We start from the raw sequence: 15,146 nt of genomic DNA, 5'->3' as shown, positions 1-15,146 counted from the left end.
GTTGAAGTTTTTCCCCCTTTTCAGTGTTGCAAAATGTATATTTTTGAAATACCACTTATGGTCATACTTCTTCATTCTGCTGTTTTCAACTGCTTTACTGTTATTCAATCATTCTCGCGGGTCTGAGGAATTTCTTAAGGATCCCCGGTCTTATCAACGAGTTCAATCAATTATAAAGAAACGTTAAAATATCATCGAACCATTTCCAATAAATTCGTCAGCAAAGAAAATATTACTTGAAAGGAGCTGTAATTTTGAAAGATTATTATGTTTATGACAATGGTTATAAACATTACGATATAATGTGTTACTCGGAAAGGCAGAAAAACTAAAGGCAGTCTCCAAAAGAATTGAAAAAAAAATACGAATCAAAAGATAACACACACTATCAGCTGACTCAAGAATTTCTAAAGGTCACCATACTTCTGATTCTTCTGATAGTGAACCAAATTCTCTCTCAACTTAAAGAATTTCAAGTTTAATCAAGCTTTAACCAACTTGTATTTACTAAGAATAGATTAAAAATAATTACTAGCATTTTTAAGGGTATATCTCTACGGTTAAATAAATACCAACATTTTAATCACTCTGTTTTACTATACCATTAAAAATTATTTTCAAACAAAGAAAACTAGTAAATCAGTTTATCATAAAATATTTGAAATAAATTGCGAAACTCTTAAAAGATTTTTCTAAAAAAAATCCATGAATTAGAGAAATGAAGATTTGATCGATTTTAGTCAAAAAAACGAATCGTATTTTAGTTTTCCAAGTTTAAATTCGAACTAATAGAACTTGAAGAAATAAGATCGGGAAGGTGTAATATTCGTCGAAGTGTTTTTGATGTTATATAAAATTCCTTGTTTTAAATCAAGGTACACCTCATTGACCAAGTTAAGACCAAGGGGTGGACTAAATGGACCTTTTAAACACTTTTTAGCGCATATTTGAGCCATAACGTATAGGACTTGGAAAAGGAATACCTTTTATATACCAGAGCATCAATTGCCTTTGATTTGAATTAAAACTAAAAAAAAAAAAGAAATGAATAAGTGGAAGCGAAAAGTATTGTTAACCAAAACAACCAGTCTTGTGGCAATTGCTTAAAAAATTAAAAAAAAGGATTACAATTTTAACAAAAATTTTGATATAAATTTATTGTTCTCATATATCTAAGATCGGGAACGTATAGCATTAGCTGATCTGAATTGAATTGGAGGAGCAATGGTTGTGAGACCATTCCAGATTGTTGTTCTTTAAGTCCGTATGTACTGAAAATAATTAACGATTACCTGATTAATTTCACATATAAACGTTAGATAAACGTTGTTTATGTTATTGTTACCAATAAAAAAAAAAAAAATTTAATACCATTAATATTAAACTTTTATAAGATACTATTTGAGATTATTTATTGATTATAATTAATGAATCATAATTGATGTTGGTAAGCTTTACACTGTCAACAACAAAAATCGTCGAGTTCAAACCAATAAACTCTCGATGACTCAAATAGTTGTCGGATCTTCTTGTAAGGGCATTGAGTTGTTTGGCTTGAGGACGAAACGTTTGGGTAGTCCCCCTCCTTATCAACTTATCGATTATTTGAATAATTTCTACAGAACTGTTGAGGTAGTATCAAACAATTCCCACTAAACATGTCGATAAATAGAAAAGCACTTGAAATAGATTTTAAATTTGTATGACCATTGAGATTGTATTTTATTAGCATGTGAGTAACGTTAAAAATACGAAGTCAATCTTGGCCAGACTTCCACTGAATATAGTAGATTACATACTATCGTAGTTATTTATCGGTGAGAACCATTGTTCGGCTGTAACCCTTCGCATGGCTCCTACAGAAGGTTGTTTAATACATTATCACTCAATGTTGCTTATCACCATATTATTTGTGTATAAAAGCTGTGGCTTGTGGCAGGAACTGGTCAATTCACTATTAGCAACCATGGCCAACATAGTAGTTGCCTTTTTCCTTTGCGGCCTCACCCTCATCGGAGCTTCAGAACAAAGAAATGAAGATTTCCTGCAGGATTTACAACGCTTCGATCAGATACGGTCGTTGGGTCTTCAGTTTGCACAATTTTTCCGGAATGCCACTATAAAGGACTTGGCCTTGTCCGATGAGTCACCAACAGAGGAGGATACTTTGTGTCTCCAGGAACTGGCTGACTTCTCGACGGCTCTCAGCACAGGCCAAAAATGGGCTCTAAAAAGTGAGTTAGTGTAATAAATAGTAATTATATTATAATTAAATAACATTTTAAATAGTGATTGATTCTTGGGGATCCATTCCATCGGGTGTACTAATTGGAAACTACTACGATTTGGGAAACTATGAAGAGTGTTTGAACATCAGGGCAACAAACAGCCAGAACGGCACGATCCGTGGAAAATACTGTTTCCTATCAGCTAATCCTTTCGGAATTTTGGGAAGATCAACTGTAATTGGCGCATCGTTGTTAGTTCGAACAGCCACCTGCTTTCCTGCTTCCTGCTCAGGGGCCCATATGAGCCAGTTCATAAGCAAGTTGTCCGACAAGCTATTGAGCTTTCATATCCCTTCTAAGGTGTTTAAAATAAGCGATAGCAGTTGCCAGACTGATGAGGCTGAACCCCTGGATGGCCTCACCATTTTCACGATGTGCGTTATACACTATTTTGTATTATAAAAGTAATTTACTAACCCTCCGATTACAGTGTTCTTTTATCAGTAATGGCTTCCGTCGTGATTTTAGCTACGATCTACGACTACTTGATTTGTCAAAACCAAGGTAAGTTGTCCATTGTTAAAAATATTCCTACCATATATTATTTATACAATATTCATTTGCATTTCAGATCAGCTTCCCGTACTTGTTAAGGTTTTTTCGGCCAGAGCAAATGCAAGAGTCATATTCCGGATCGTTGATTCAAAGGAAAACCCAAACGTAATCGAATGTCTTCATGGAATTCGATGCATGTCCCTCTTCTGGGTTGTTTACGGGCACGAATACATTATTTCAATGTTGGCACCAAATATCAATATGTTTAGCACGAGTTCTGTAAGTATTTATTTATCATGTCTTGACATCGAAACTTATTTTACTAATTTAATTAATTCAATGTAGTGGATGGAGCAACCCTACTCCAGTTTTATCTTGCATGGCTTTTTCTCTGTTGACTCTTTCTTCTTTCTGGGAGGAATGCTGTTGACCTTGATTTCCTTGCGTTCAATGGAGAAGTAAGTCATGTGCTTTTCAATGGGATTTGAGAATATTTAATTTAATTTCACTTTTTTAAGAACTAAGGGCAAACTGAATGTGCCCCTGATGTACTTGCACCGACTAATTCGCATCGTTCCCATTGTGGCCGTAGCCATTCTCGTGTACATGAAGATGATGCCGGTTATTTCTGGTGGACCGCTTTTCAAAGACGGCTACTCTGGTCTCGAAGAGTGTGAAAATGCTTGGTATTGGAGCTTGTTATTTGTTCAGAACTACACTAAGGAAATCGTAAGTAGAAGACGTTCTTAACTTTTCTATTGATTTTGATATATCCTTTTATATTTATATTAGTGCCTGGGACACACGTGGTATTTGGCTGTAGATATGCAGTTGTTCATAATCTCGCCAATCCTGCTGATCGCACTTTACAAATGGGGCAAGAAGGCTGCTGGCGGCATTTTCGTCCTTATGATCCTGCTCTCAGGTTGCCTCTTTGCAACGCAAATGGTTAACGAATTTTCAATGTTGCCAAAGTAAGCAGAAAAAGTTTTTAATTGAAAAGCTATGAATTTACTAACTCTTGGCTTATTTAGGCACACGACTACAGCCGCGTCTAAGAAGCTTTATTTTGCTACTCACACTCATGCTGCTCCATGGCTTATTGGATTTTTGTTTGGCTACTTCCTGCACTTGATTCGGGGCAAGAAGTTCCAGTTAAATAGGCTCGTCGTTTGGTCAGGATGGATTGTTAGCCTGGCCCTGATCTTCACCTCGATTTTTGCTCTCTACCCCGCTACAAAGAAGGGCGCTGAGCCGTTGCCCCTCGTGGCTGATGCTTCTTACTACACTCTCACCCGCATTGCCTGGCCATTGTCTCTTTGCTGGGTAGTGTTCGCGTGCATGCAGGGATATGGAGGCATGGCCAACAGCTTCCTCTCCTCCCCTGTGTGGCAGCCCCTCTCTAGGATCTCCTACTCTGCCTACATTTGGCATGTGTTCGTCCAGGAACTCAATAACCGAAACACCAGAACCAATTCGTATTTCTCCGATTACCAAGTGGTAGGTTTTTATCTTTCCTTAAAAATGACTAACGTGCATTACTTAATAAAACCTTATATTCACAGATGCTAAAGTTCTGGTCAGACATGGGTATGACCCTTACCATGGCTATTTTCTTTTACCTAATCATAGAAGCACCTTTCAGTGGAGTGGAGTACTTCCTGAGACCAGTGAAAAAATCTGGCGTCAGTAATGAGACTACTCCTGCAAATGAGAGTCAAAAAGGTAATGTTGACGATAAGGAGTCCAGTGAGATCAATGGACCACCAATTTCCGAAGACAACAGAAACCTCGATGGGCCACCAATTTCTGCTGAACCGTCTAACGCAGCATGAATGAAAAGGGATTAGTACATTCTTTCATTTGTTATGTATATTGCTTATTTTATTGTTAATAATTATAAGAGTAGATCTCAACCCAAGTAAAAACATTGATTGAAAATTTATATATATCGCTTTACGTTATGTTCTACGAATACTTAAAAACCGGAAAGGGAAGCTAATTTAAGACAGAACTGGAGTTTAAAACGTCTTAAGTTGAAGGTCAGTTTCCTATATACATATAGCTTTGCATTTTCTAATTAAACCAGTCATTATATCATAAAGAGTTTAGTGATATTTAAAAGAAAATTTTTTTAAACTGCTGTAAGTGGAGAAATTTTCAGTTTCCCAGTTTTAGTTGGACAGATTTCGTATTAAAGTACTGAAAAATCTTAGACCGCGATAAATGGAGGCGATAAAGCTCATTGGCAAGCTAAAAATATGGGGCGAAAAATTAAAATTTTTTAGTAAATTTTTTGCCAAAACATATTTTGTTTTTTTTTTTTCAGGAGAGAACAGGATTTTCCAACCATAGCTCCAATTGCTTTATTCTACAATCAAATTTAAAAATACATGTAGGACTAAGATTTTGGGTAAATTTTTTTCAAAATAAAGAAAATAAAAATTACTTTAAGATAAAATATCGGTAAGACATAGAATTCGATGATAGGATAGATATTGGTCATTTTATCACAAATTCCCTGGCTAAACTTGCGACGAAAAGTGTTGTTAACCATTCTAAGATTATGGGTTAAAAATATTTTTATATAGTAAGAAAAAAAGGATAGACACTTAAAAAAAATGTGTTTGAAAATAGTTTTGTTGTTTTTAAAAAGGTTTGAAATGGAAGTAGAATTTACGAATCAGAGCTTCAATTACCTTCAATCTATATTAAAATTAAAAATAAATTATTAAACAACATATTTTTTTTTTATTAATTTTTTGGTTAAAATTGTGATTTAAGAAATTAAAGAAAAGGCCAGCTTTTGGAAGAAATAGATGGTACTGATCTTAAATCGGGCAGGTATAACATTCGGGTTTTTACTTTAATTGGATATGCTTCTTCTGGTCATTATTTTCAGATACATAGTAGCCCTAAAAACCACTGATACATACATATGTACATCTGGTACATGATGTCGAAAATAATTTAAAAATTATTGTAATTTGGGTATATCCTATGCTTTCTTTTTTGTTAATTTTCACCAAAAAGAACCTAAAGAAACATCTTCATAATGAACTGCTTATTAATCAATGAACCAATGCTACAATTAATGTGTGGAAAAAAACAAACATCATAGAGTTCAAATCAATAAACGCTCGATTACTCAAACCTTTGATGATTCTACTTAAGGCGCCGCGTTGTTTGGTTTGAGACCGAAACACTTGAGAATGAAACACTTGACGAAATCCCCTCTTATCAACTTATCACTGATTTGAATAATTTCTTCAGAACTGTTAAGGTAGAATAAAAACAATTCCCACTAAATTTGTCAATACGGTACAAATTACTCGAAATCGATTTGAAATTTGTACGATCATTATGATTGTATTTTTAAAACCAGGTGAGTAACGCTAAGAATCCAAAGACAATCTTTGGCAGACTACCGCTGAATCAAATGGGGTAGATTACGCACTATCGTTGTTATTAATCGGAAAGAACTTTGTTCGGCTGTAACCCTCCGTATGGCTTCTACAGAAGGCTGTTTAATACATTATCGGTAGACGGTGCTTATCTTGAGATGATTCGCGTATAAAATCTTCGGCCAGTGGAAGAATACAGTCAATACATTTTTAGTAACCATGGTCAACACACTCGTTGCCATTTTTCTCTGCGGGCTCGCCCTCATCGGCGCTGCTGAACCAAAAAACGAAGATGTCCTGCAGGACCTACAACGCATCGATCAGATCAGATCCCTGGGACTTCAGTTTGCACATTTTTTCCGGAATGCCACCATAACGGACTTGTCTTTGCCCGACCCTCGTGCACCAACTGCGCAGGATTATTTGTGCCTTCAGGAATTGGCTGATTTCTCGATGGCTCTAAGCACTGGCCAATACTGGGCTCTAAAAAGTAAGTGAGCAACATTTTATTTAATTAAAAAAAATATATATATATGTTGATTTTTAAATAGTGATCGACTCTTGGGGATTTCTTCCCTCGGGTGTACTTACTGGAAACTTCTATGATTTGGGAAACTTTGACGAATGCGTGAACATCCAGGCCAAAGGTATCCAGAGCAGTACAATCCATGGAAAGTACTGTTTTCTTACAGTTTCGCCTGGAGAAATATTAGGAATAACTACTGGCGTTGCCAGGAGGTTGTCAGTAAAAACAGCAACGTGTTTCCCTTCATCCTGTTCGGGGTCTCACATGAATCAGTTTATCGCACAGATTGTGGAGAGGGTTTTGAACTTGAATATCCCTTCTACCGCACTGAAGATCAACGATAGCGGTTGCCAGACAAATGAGGTTGAACCCCTCGATGGCCTCACCATTTTCACAATGTGCGTTATATATTCATTTTTATAATCAAAGTTATTGACTAACCCTTCGATTACAGAGTTATTTTATCAGTTATGGCTGCTGCCGTGCTTCTGTTCACGACTTACGACTATTTGCTTTGCGAAAATCAAAGTAAGTTAGAAAAAAAGTCTTAATATTCCTACTACTTCACAACAATCTTTGCATTTTAGATCAGCTACCCATACTTGTTAAGATGTTTTCGGCCAGAGCAAACGCCAGAGTCATATTCCGTATCGTGGATTCAAAATCAAACCCAAACGTTATCGATTGTCTTCATGGAATTCGGTGCCTGTCACTCTTCTGGGTTGTGTATAGCCATGATTATATTTATTCTGCTATTCTACCAAATATTAATATGTCCAGTGCACTCACTGTAAGTAATTATTTCCTTTAATACAAATGTCTTGTTTATTAAACTTAAATTATTTTAGTGGATGGAGCAACCATTTTCCAGTTTTATTTTGCATGGATTTTTCTCTGTGGACTCTTTCTTCTTTCTGGGCGGAATGTTGTTGACCTTGATATCCCTACGATCAATGGAGAAGTAAGTCATGGGCTTTTTTAAAAGATCTAAGCATATTTAATATGATATTATTTTGAAGGACTAAGGGAAAACTAAATGTGCCTTTGATGTACTTGCATCGCCTGATCCGTATCGTTCCTATTATGGCCATAGCCATTCTAGTGTACGTGAAGATTATGCCCATAGTTTCCGGTGGACCTCTTTTTAAAGGCGGCTATTCTGGACGCGAAGGGTGTGAAAAGGGATGGTACTGGAGCTTGTTGTTTGTTCAGAACTATACCAACGAAATCGTAAGTAAAATTCGTTAATTATTTCTAAGAATTTGGAGATAAGCTTGAATTTTTATTAGTGCCTAGGACAGACATGGTATTTGGCGGTAGATATGCAGTTGTTTTTAATCTCGCCCATCCTACTTATCGCACTTTACAAATGGGGCAAGAAGGCTGCTGGCGGTATTTTCGTACTTATGATCCTGTTCTCAGGTTGTCTCTTTGCCACCCAAATTGTCAACGACTATCATATGTTGCTCAGGTTAGCACAAAGAGTAAGCATATTGATTGGAAATTTTTTAATAATTCTTTGTACATTTAGGTATACTAGTACAGAAGCATCAAAAAAGCTTTATTTTGCCACCCACACACACGCTGCTCCATGGCTAATTGGATTTTTGTTCGGCTACTTCCTACATTTGAATCGAGGCAGGAAGTTCCAGCTAAGTAAGGTGGCCGTGTGGTCAGGATGGGTTCTTTGCCTGGCCCTGATCTTCACCTCGATTTTCGCTCTCTACCCCGCTGGAAAGTGGGACGCTGAACCATTGCCCCTCGTGGCAGATGCTTCTTACTATACTCTCACCCGAATTGCCTGGCCTTTGACACTCTGTTGGGTCGTTTTTGCCTGTATGCAGGGATATGGAGGCATGGCCAATAGCTTCCTTTCCTCGCCCGTATGGCAGCCCCTCTCCAGGATCTCCTACTCAGTCTACATTTGGCATATGTTTGTCCAGGAAGTTAATAACAGAAGCACCAGAACCAATACTTATTTCACCGATTACCAAGTGGTAGGTTATATATTCTCATTTAAATGATTTATGTTTTTATACAAAGTTTGTATTTACAGATGCTAAGATTCTGGTCAGACCTGGGTATCACCATTATCATGGCCGTTATCCTGTACCTTATCATAGAAGCGCCTTTTGGTGGATTGGAATATTTCCTGAGGTCGCCAACTAAAAAAACTGGTCTCAGTAAAGAAGCTTCTCCTTCCATTGCGACCCAGCAGACTGATGTTAGCGAGAAGGATCCCAGTAACCTCGATCGGCCAACGATTTTAGCTGTATCGTCTAACACAGCATAAGTTAATAATGATTAGTTTTTACTTTTATTTATTTTGGAATTTAAATAGTTTATATTTGGTTATTAGTAATTTTAAGTGAAAGTCTCAACTCAAATAATTAAATGCATATAAAGATCAAAAATGTAATTTTTTGGCACAATAACGATTATGTTCCAACTGGATATGAAAGCCGAGTCAAAGCTTAATACCTCAGTTAACTGTCTGTGAGTTTGAAAAAAAATTAGCCTAGCGGCGGACTTTAATTCGTGTTTAGCATAAAAATAAATTACTAGCCTGAAAAGAAGTTCATTCCTCTAACAGAGTACCTTTTAAAATTTTTACGGGTCAGCCCGAAGTTAGTTCCTGACTGCACCTGACTGAGTAAGACATTTATCTACGTACACCCCCACTTCCGGCTTTGGGCCCCCGTCTAAGTTGCGCCTGCCGCGTCACTCTCCGGTTGCATGCCCCTTGGAAATTTAAGGCTGGAAAACAAACGAGGAACTTCTTGGCTCGTGTCGTTTTCGCTTAGCCCGATGCTATAAACTACGTGCTGCCCTGCGAGGTGCACCTATAACTGGCACTGCAACTCCAACCTGCAACCTGCAACCCGATGCAATGAGTGTCTGGCGGGCCGACAAACCGATCTGGATCCGGATCCGAATTCGAATTCCCACTGCGCATATTTTATGGCAGTTACGCGGCTCCCAGGCAACTTAATTACCTGCTGGTGCGCTTCGACTTCTCCGACTTTCATTTCCATTTTCCCCGACACCATCACCATCACAAGCACCGCCACTGCCGGGGCAACTTCCACACCGATTCCGGGAGGGACAGCAGCTGCAATGCACCTGACATTTAACATTATTACGCGGCACCTCCGCCGAATGTCGAACGAGTTGGCAGCCATTACATGCAGCGCCTTAAAGTGGCGAATCGGCAGTGTTAAGCTTAATGTGCACCACATTTGCACCACTGCCACATCGTGGCGTTGCACCAGTGATGGCAGAAAGAAGTACCATGTCTAATACCTCACAGAAGTTCTTACTAAAACTTAAAAAGCTACGTCCTTTAAGTTGATTGGTCAACTTTATTTAGTTTCCCCGGGGGCAGCAATTAAAAAGCTTTATTTACAAGGGGCAATACACTTTAATTTAATCAAATTTGTATACTTTTTCTCTCCAGTGCCCTTTCGGTGCCCCTGTAAAATCCTTTTAGTACCTTTCCCATCACTGAAATGTAAGTTGGATTGTAACTCCAGCTCCGTTTGGGTAGGCGGCTCAGTTGCATTAACGTTTTGTGACTGGGCGAAGGGTTTGCGTGTTCGATTGCCGTTGCTTGCATTTAATGGGGTAAGGCACACTTTCGTGGGTGGGCCCAGCCACTTACAATTCATTGAATTCCCCGTCTCCAGTTGCCCGCAATTGAAAATCGATCCAGACGTCCTCCATATCGCAGCGGGTGGCCTCTTTAAAGGAAGGAATCGTTTGGCACTATTGACCCACAGTGTATATTTAAAGAAACTGCTCCCTTCTTAATAATCGGCCGTAATAAGCTGCCAAGAGAAAGAGGACATCTTTTGACAGGAGTAGCAATTAGCAGGAGTTAACTGCTCATGTAAACATTTTCCGATTTAACTTTCAGAACTCTGATGCTTGGCAAGGCCAAAGAACAAAGTACAAAGAACTTTTGTGCACATTTGTGTTTATTATTGTATAAATCAAAAGATAAAGTTGCTCGCACACACACACTCACTTCCTGGTTCTCTCTGGGGGCAAGAGGATTCGGCTTGGGTCGCTACTGAAGCCGGTTCAGGGGTATCCTTCGTGTCCTGTTTGCATGCGGAGGCGCAGTACGTAAACTTAACTAAATGCACACAAAGTCTCTATGTATAGGGCTAGAGTCGGGCATGTTTGTGGCATTATAAAATATATCTGGGCACCAACAAAGCGAGTTTGGATACCAGACCAAGGGTTTTTAACCCCCTTGCTTTTGTGCTTTCCTGGACTCTGCCCAATTTTCAAAACTTGGCAATAGCAAAATGGCGATCTGGCTACCTCTGTTGCAGGGCTGTTATTGTTGGTGAAACATTTAAATGCCAAACTTCACCGGACATGCTTCATAGCTCTAATTATACATGCGCCTTCCTTGGAACGCCTTCCGTTGGCTGTAACTAAAAAAAAAAAAAACTGAAAAATACCAAGGAATAACAACAATGGAAACTCGAAGAGCTTTTCTCCCCTTTATTGTTTTTGTGGTTGTTATTGTTGTGACCTGCATTTCTGTTGTTGTTCGGTGCGCTGGCCCTCTGCCAGGCAACGCGTCGTATGCGCAATGTGGCCTGCTATTTTTCCAACCACAGGTAAGCATACACATACATGAGTGATTGCCAAACTGTAAGTGTGGGAGGGCCCTTACTTCCTCAGTTTCAAGCCGGGCAAGTTTGCATGTCTGTTTAGAAATTCAAGGAAAAAGGAAAAAAGTTGAAAGGAACAGAGCCTGGGGCCCGTCACTCTTTTGATTTGATTAGTCCTCCCACACACAAACACACTCACAGTCGCACTCGAACAATAAATTTATGTAAATTCTGGCAGCATAAAATATGGCATTAAAATTTAATGTGCAACCTCGGGCACGCGAAAGCCAAGCAAGTCGAACACCAAGAATGAAGACATTATGCTCGAGCTCGAGATTATAGGCTGGCTAATAAGCCGCTGACCAGATGACCAGCCCAAATGAATACAATCAGCCAAATGCAAACTTTGAGCCAACATAGCATTTTCATTAAGCACAGCACATTAGCATATTTGCTGTGGGAGGGCCTTCGCTTTTATAAATCACTTCATTGACATTTTTTACGAGGCGTCAGATCGACGGTGGCGGGAAACTTTTGAAAGAACCAAACATGTCCGAAGTCTGAGAAAAATGTCTGAGCCTGCGGCCGGGAATTCATTTGGAATACACGGGCGAGGCGGATGGTGGCGGAGGCCTCTGGCCAAGATTGACGCGCCGCTTACGTGCCACAGAACCATTTGTCTTAGCGCCGCACTTTGCGTGTCTTAATTAGCGCCCCACACCCAATTCCCAGCTATGTAGACGCCACACACCACCGCTAGGCCCTACTGCTCGTCTGCCAACGAAAACCAAAAGAAACTTTCCCGCCGTCAGGTCGAGGCAAGAATTTATGTATCCCAGATAAGAGTTTGCTGATAAGACAATAGATCCCTGGGCCTTGGCCTGTCTTTGCCTTGAGTTATTATTGAAGACGCGACATGCTAATGAACTCTTTTGGCGAAAAGCCCCGAAATAGAGTGCAAAGAAAGTTGTTTCTTTCTCGGAAACGGAAAACTCAATTAGGAAGGCACTGATTTTTACTTTCACTAAATTATATATATTTTCTCAAAAGGCAGAATTGAATTGGGCATTCAAGATGAATAATTTTCAAATTGATATATATTGGTTTAATTGAGAGCGAAAATATTGCTTCAAAAGTGCTCTGTTGACACAAATCAATGCTGCTAGACTGAATTCATGAAAACGAGTTCATGCCGAGTAATTTGTGCCAATTCTTTGTCTAGTTAGGGCTTGTGAAGAAATATGACATAATGACTGTCGCTTTCCCGGAAAACTTTAGCAAACTCCTTTAATGCTAACGTCAAGCGTCCACCCCCGAGTGCTGGCCATTGTCCCAGACTTCATTAGCTATTCTCCGGGCCTGAGTCCGGGTCAGGTGGACAGCTGCTAACTGATAAAACCAAAGCCCCGCAACTGCTTTCAGCCCGGCTAATTAAAGCCTCGCACTCCGAGTGAATTGTCGCTGTTCTCCCTTTCCCGTGGTTCGGCGTATGCAAATCGTGTAAATCAGAGAGTTTAGTGCCACTGGCCACTGGCCGTGTCCCACCATAAGCTGCCATATTTAGTTAAGTAATCAGGATTTTTGTGGGCGCCCGAGGGGCGTGGCAGAGCGAGCCAAGTGAGGATGGGGTGAGAGGGTCCTCGAATTGTTGACTAGGACAACAAAAGAGTTTTCTGCCCAACACTGCCACAGGCCCTTGTATTTTGTCGATGACATTGTTCCCTTTAGCTGTCGGTCCTGTCGGTGTGCGTGTGTGAGTGTTTGTGCCAGGGGGTGTTGTTGTAGTTGTGTGTATATTATTATGTCCCCTAGTGTCTGAGGACTCTGCCTTGTCCTGGTCCGTGTCATGCCATTGGGGCTGGCATGTGGTGCTCGTTAAATGCTAATTGCCGCATACTTGTAACCACTTTATGTGAATGCCTTTGTGCAGCCGCCCTCGCCACCAGAAGCAAAGGCATAGCAGAAGACTGGGGCTGGGGATGGGGGCTGGCTAATTGAAACACTGAAGCCACGCACTGTTGCACCCATGCATCCATGTACCCCCCCATTTAGTGTGATCAGTCGGACGGAGCTGGCCGAAAACTATTACCACATTTCGCGGCCATCAATCAAAGGCTTAATATCCGCGAGGCCTTGTCCGGTCCGGCCGCTCCCTTGTCAGTCCAATGAGCATGTCAGGCACAGAACGAGACCCAGAACCAGAACGGCGGCACAAAGTGCATCATTCGACCGCTAATTTGGCCGTAAATCGCGCTGCATGGAGGCTTTTCAACTGACCTGCTCCTCTGGGTCAAAGCGTCTGGCACTCGAAACTCTGGTATTCATAACGTAACAAGGCAGTTTCGAATGCAAATGTCAGCCGTGTACCATGGAAGGGAAATATAATATTTTAGCTCAAATTAACGAACCATTTTTCATTTTACAAATCAAGAGCGAAAATTTTGCATTATTGTGTTGAATTAGAAACTGCATAATAAAATATTATATTACAATACAATGCAATTTAAAGCAGAGATGCCTTAAAGCACCAAAGGATTATGTATCATTCCATAGTGCAGTGGGTGTGTAGAGGTTACGACCTCCAGCTGCAAGATCATTATAGCAGGGTGACATATGCGAATACGGACGTACGAGTCCGGTTTCTGAATTCCGTATGCCGACCAGTTAGCCACTAGCAGTCGAACCATCATTAGGACGCCCTGAGTCTGCATCTGGCATCTCTCATTTTAGCATTTATCGTTTCGTTTTTCGATGGCAAACCCTGCCTCTCTTAATTGCCGAACATGAAGCAAATGCGTTTTTCTAATGGCAGCTCCCCAGTTCGAGGCGGCAGCTCATCAACTGTGGGCCTCTGTCTCACTTTGCATAATTTCAGTTGCAGCAGCATCTAGCTCCGGTTACGGTTACGGCGACCGGTTACGGTCAACGGAGCCACTGCGATTGTAAAAACTCATGACTTTCATATGGTTGTGGGGTCCATGAGATTTCCATTTACTCAATTCGCTTGACTGCAAGCCATCTGAATTTATTTGTATAGTCCATGTCAAGGATGTGGCCGGACGGGCCGGGATGCGGATGTTTATGCAGTCGTGGGTGTGCATGTGTGTTCTATATGAAGCACTCGAAATGACATTACGAGCCTTATTCCACGGCTCTGAAGCTGGCAAATGGAATCAATATTATGCAAATAAGGAAAGTGGTCAGGGCCCACCACCCACACTCATACCCACACCCACACCCACCGCCCATCGGCCATTTCATTTCTGCATTTCAATCGACGAGAAAATGATGGCAATGGCATATTATTTTGTTGCATTCCGTTCCATGCGTTGTGCAATAAAGTGCATTTTGATTTGCCTTTAACAGGCCGGCGGGAGTGGAGCAATAAATTATGCATGGCAATGCATGGACAGTGCTTTTTCCCGGCATTCCCTCGGCTGAATCACGGAGAGACCCATCCACTTAAAAGGTTATCCAAACAAAGCTTGAAGCCAAGTGGCGATTCCATAAATCAGAATTAAAAATGACCAACATATCCAAAATGAATTTAATTTTTCAGCTACTTTTCAAGTACCCGTGGATCATCACCTTCTGGTCGCGTATTTTTTGATAAAGTGCCTGTGGCATGCTCCGCCCATCTAACCCTGTGTTCCTCCACGCCCACTTCCCGGAGGTCGCTGTCAGAAAGTTCGCTGCACTCATTAATCAGACACCGTGTGGAAACTAATTTAATGCAACTTAAATCAAAAGCAATTGTTGTTTCTAGCCCGCTGCAATTTAGTCAGCCACTTCCGCACGCACTTTG

General features: G+C 40.3%; 2 protein-coding genes across 2 annotated transcripts; both read left to right on the top strand.

Moving 5' to 3' along the window:
* Positions 1-1,964: 1,964 nt before the first annotated feature.
* LOC108121841 (nose resistant to fluoxetine protein 6-like) lies at positions 1,965-4,799 on the top strand. Its single transcript, XM_017236140.3, has 9 exons — positions 1,965-2,234; positions 2,290-2,662; positions 2,719-2,792; positions 2,860-3,062; positions 3,129-3,241; positions 3,302-3,512; positions 3,576-3,757; positions 3,818-4,283; positions 4,349-4,799. The coding sequence occupies exons 1-9, from the start codon at positions 1,967-1,969 to the stop codon at positions 4,616-4,618; spliced, it is 2,160 nt and encodes a 719-aa protein (XP_017091629.2). The 5' UTR covers positions 1,965-1,966; the 3' UTR covers positions 4,619-4,799.
* Positions 4,800-6,406: 1,607 nt separating this feature from the next.
* On the top strand, positions 6,407-9,225 carry LOC108121818 (nose resistant to fluoxetine protein 6). Its single transcript, XM_017236114.3, has 9 exons — positions 6,407-6,677; positions 6,739-7,111; positions 7,168-7,241; positions 7,301-7,503; positions 7,562-7,674; positions 7,733-7,943; positions 8,003-8,184; positions 8,245-8,710; positions 8,770-9,225. Exons 1-9 carry the CDS (start codon positions 6,407-6,409, stop codon positions 9,004-9,006), a joined length of 2,130 nt encoding a protein of 709 aa, XP_017091603.2. The 3' UTR covers positions 9,007-9,225.
* The last annotated feature ends 5,921 nt before the right edge of the window (positions 9,226-15,146 follow it).

The sequence above is a fragment of the Drosophila bipectinata genome, chromosome 3R (genome assembly GCF_030179905.1).
Source record: "Drosophila bipectinata strain 14024-0381.07 chromosome 3R, DbipHiC1v2, whole genome shotgun sequence".
Taxonomy (NCBI): Eukaryota; Metazoa; Arthropoda; class Insecta; order Diptera; family Drosophilidae; genus Drosophila; species Drosophila bipectinata.
This window is presented reverse-complemented; position numbering and strand designations above follow the sequence as displayed.

Bases quoted from the DNA above. Each gene is read 5' to 3' on its own strand.
- LOC108121841 (XM_017236140.3), top strand. From the start codon at position 1,967: ATGGCCAACATAGTAGTTGCCTTTTTCCTTTGCGGCCTCACCCTCATC. The intron at 2,793-2,859 runs GTAAGTTGTCCA...TTTGCATTTCAG, and splicing joins CTTGATTTGTCAAAACCAAG to ATCAGCTTCCCGTACTTGTT. The intron at 3,063-3,128 runs GTAAGTATTTAT...AATTCAATGTAG, and splicing joins ATATGTTTAGCACGAGTTCT to TGGATGGAGCAACCCTACTC.
- LOC108121818 (XM_017236114.3), top strand. From the start codon at position 6,407: ATGGTCAACACACTCGTTGCCATTTTTCTCTGCGGGCTCGCCCTCATC. The intron at 7,675-7,732 runs GTAAGTCATGGG...ATTATTTTGAAG, and splicing joins TCCCTACGATCAATGGAGAA to GACTAAGGGAAAACTAAATG. The intron at 8,711-8,769 runs GTAGGTTATATA...TTGTATTTACAG, and splicing joins ATTTCACCGATTACCAAGTG to ATGCTAAGATTCTGGTCAGA.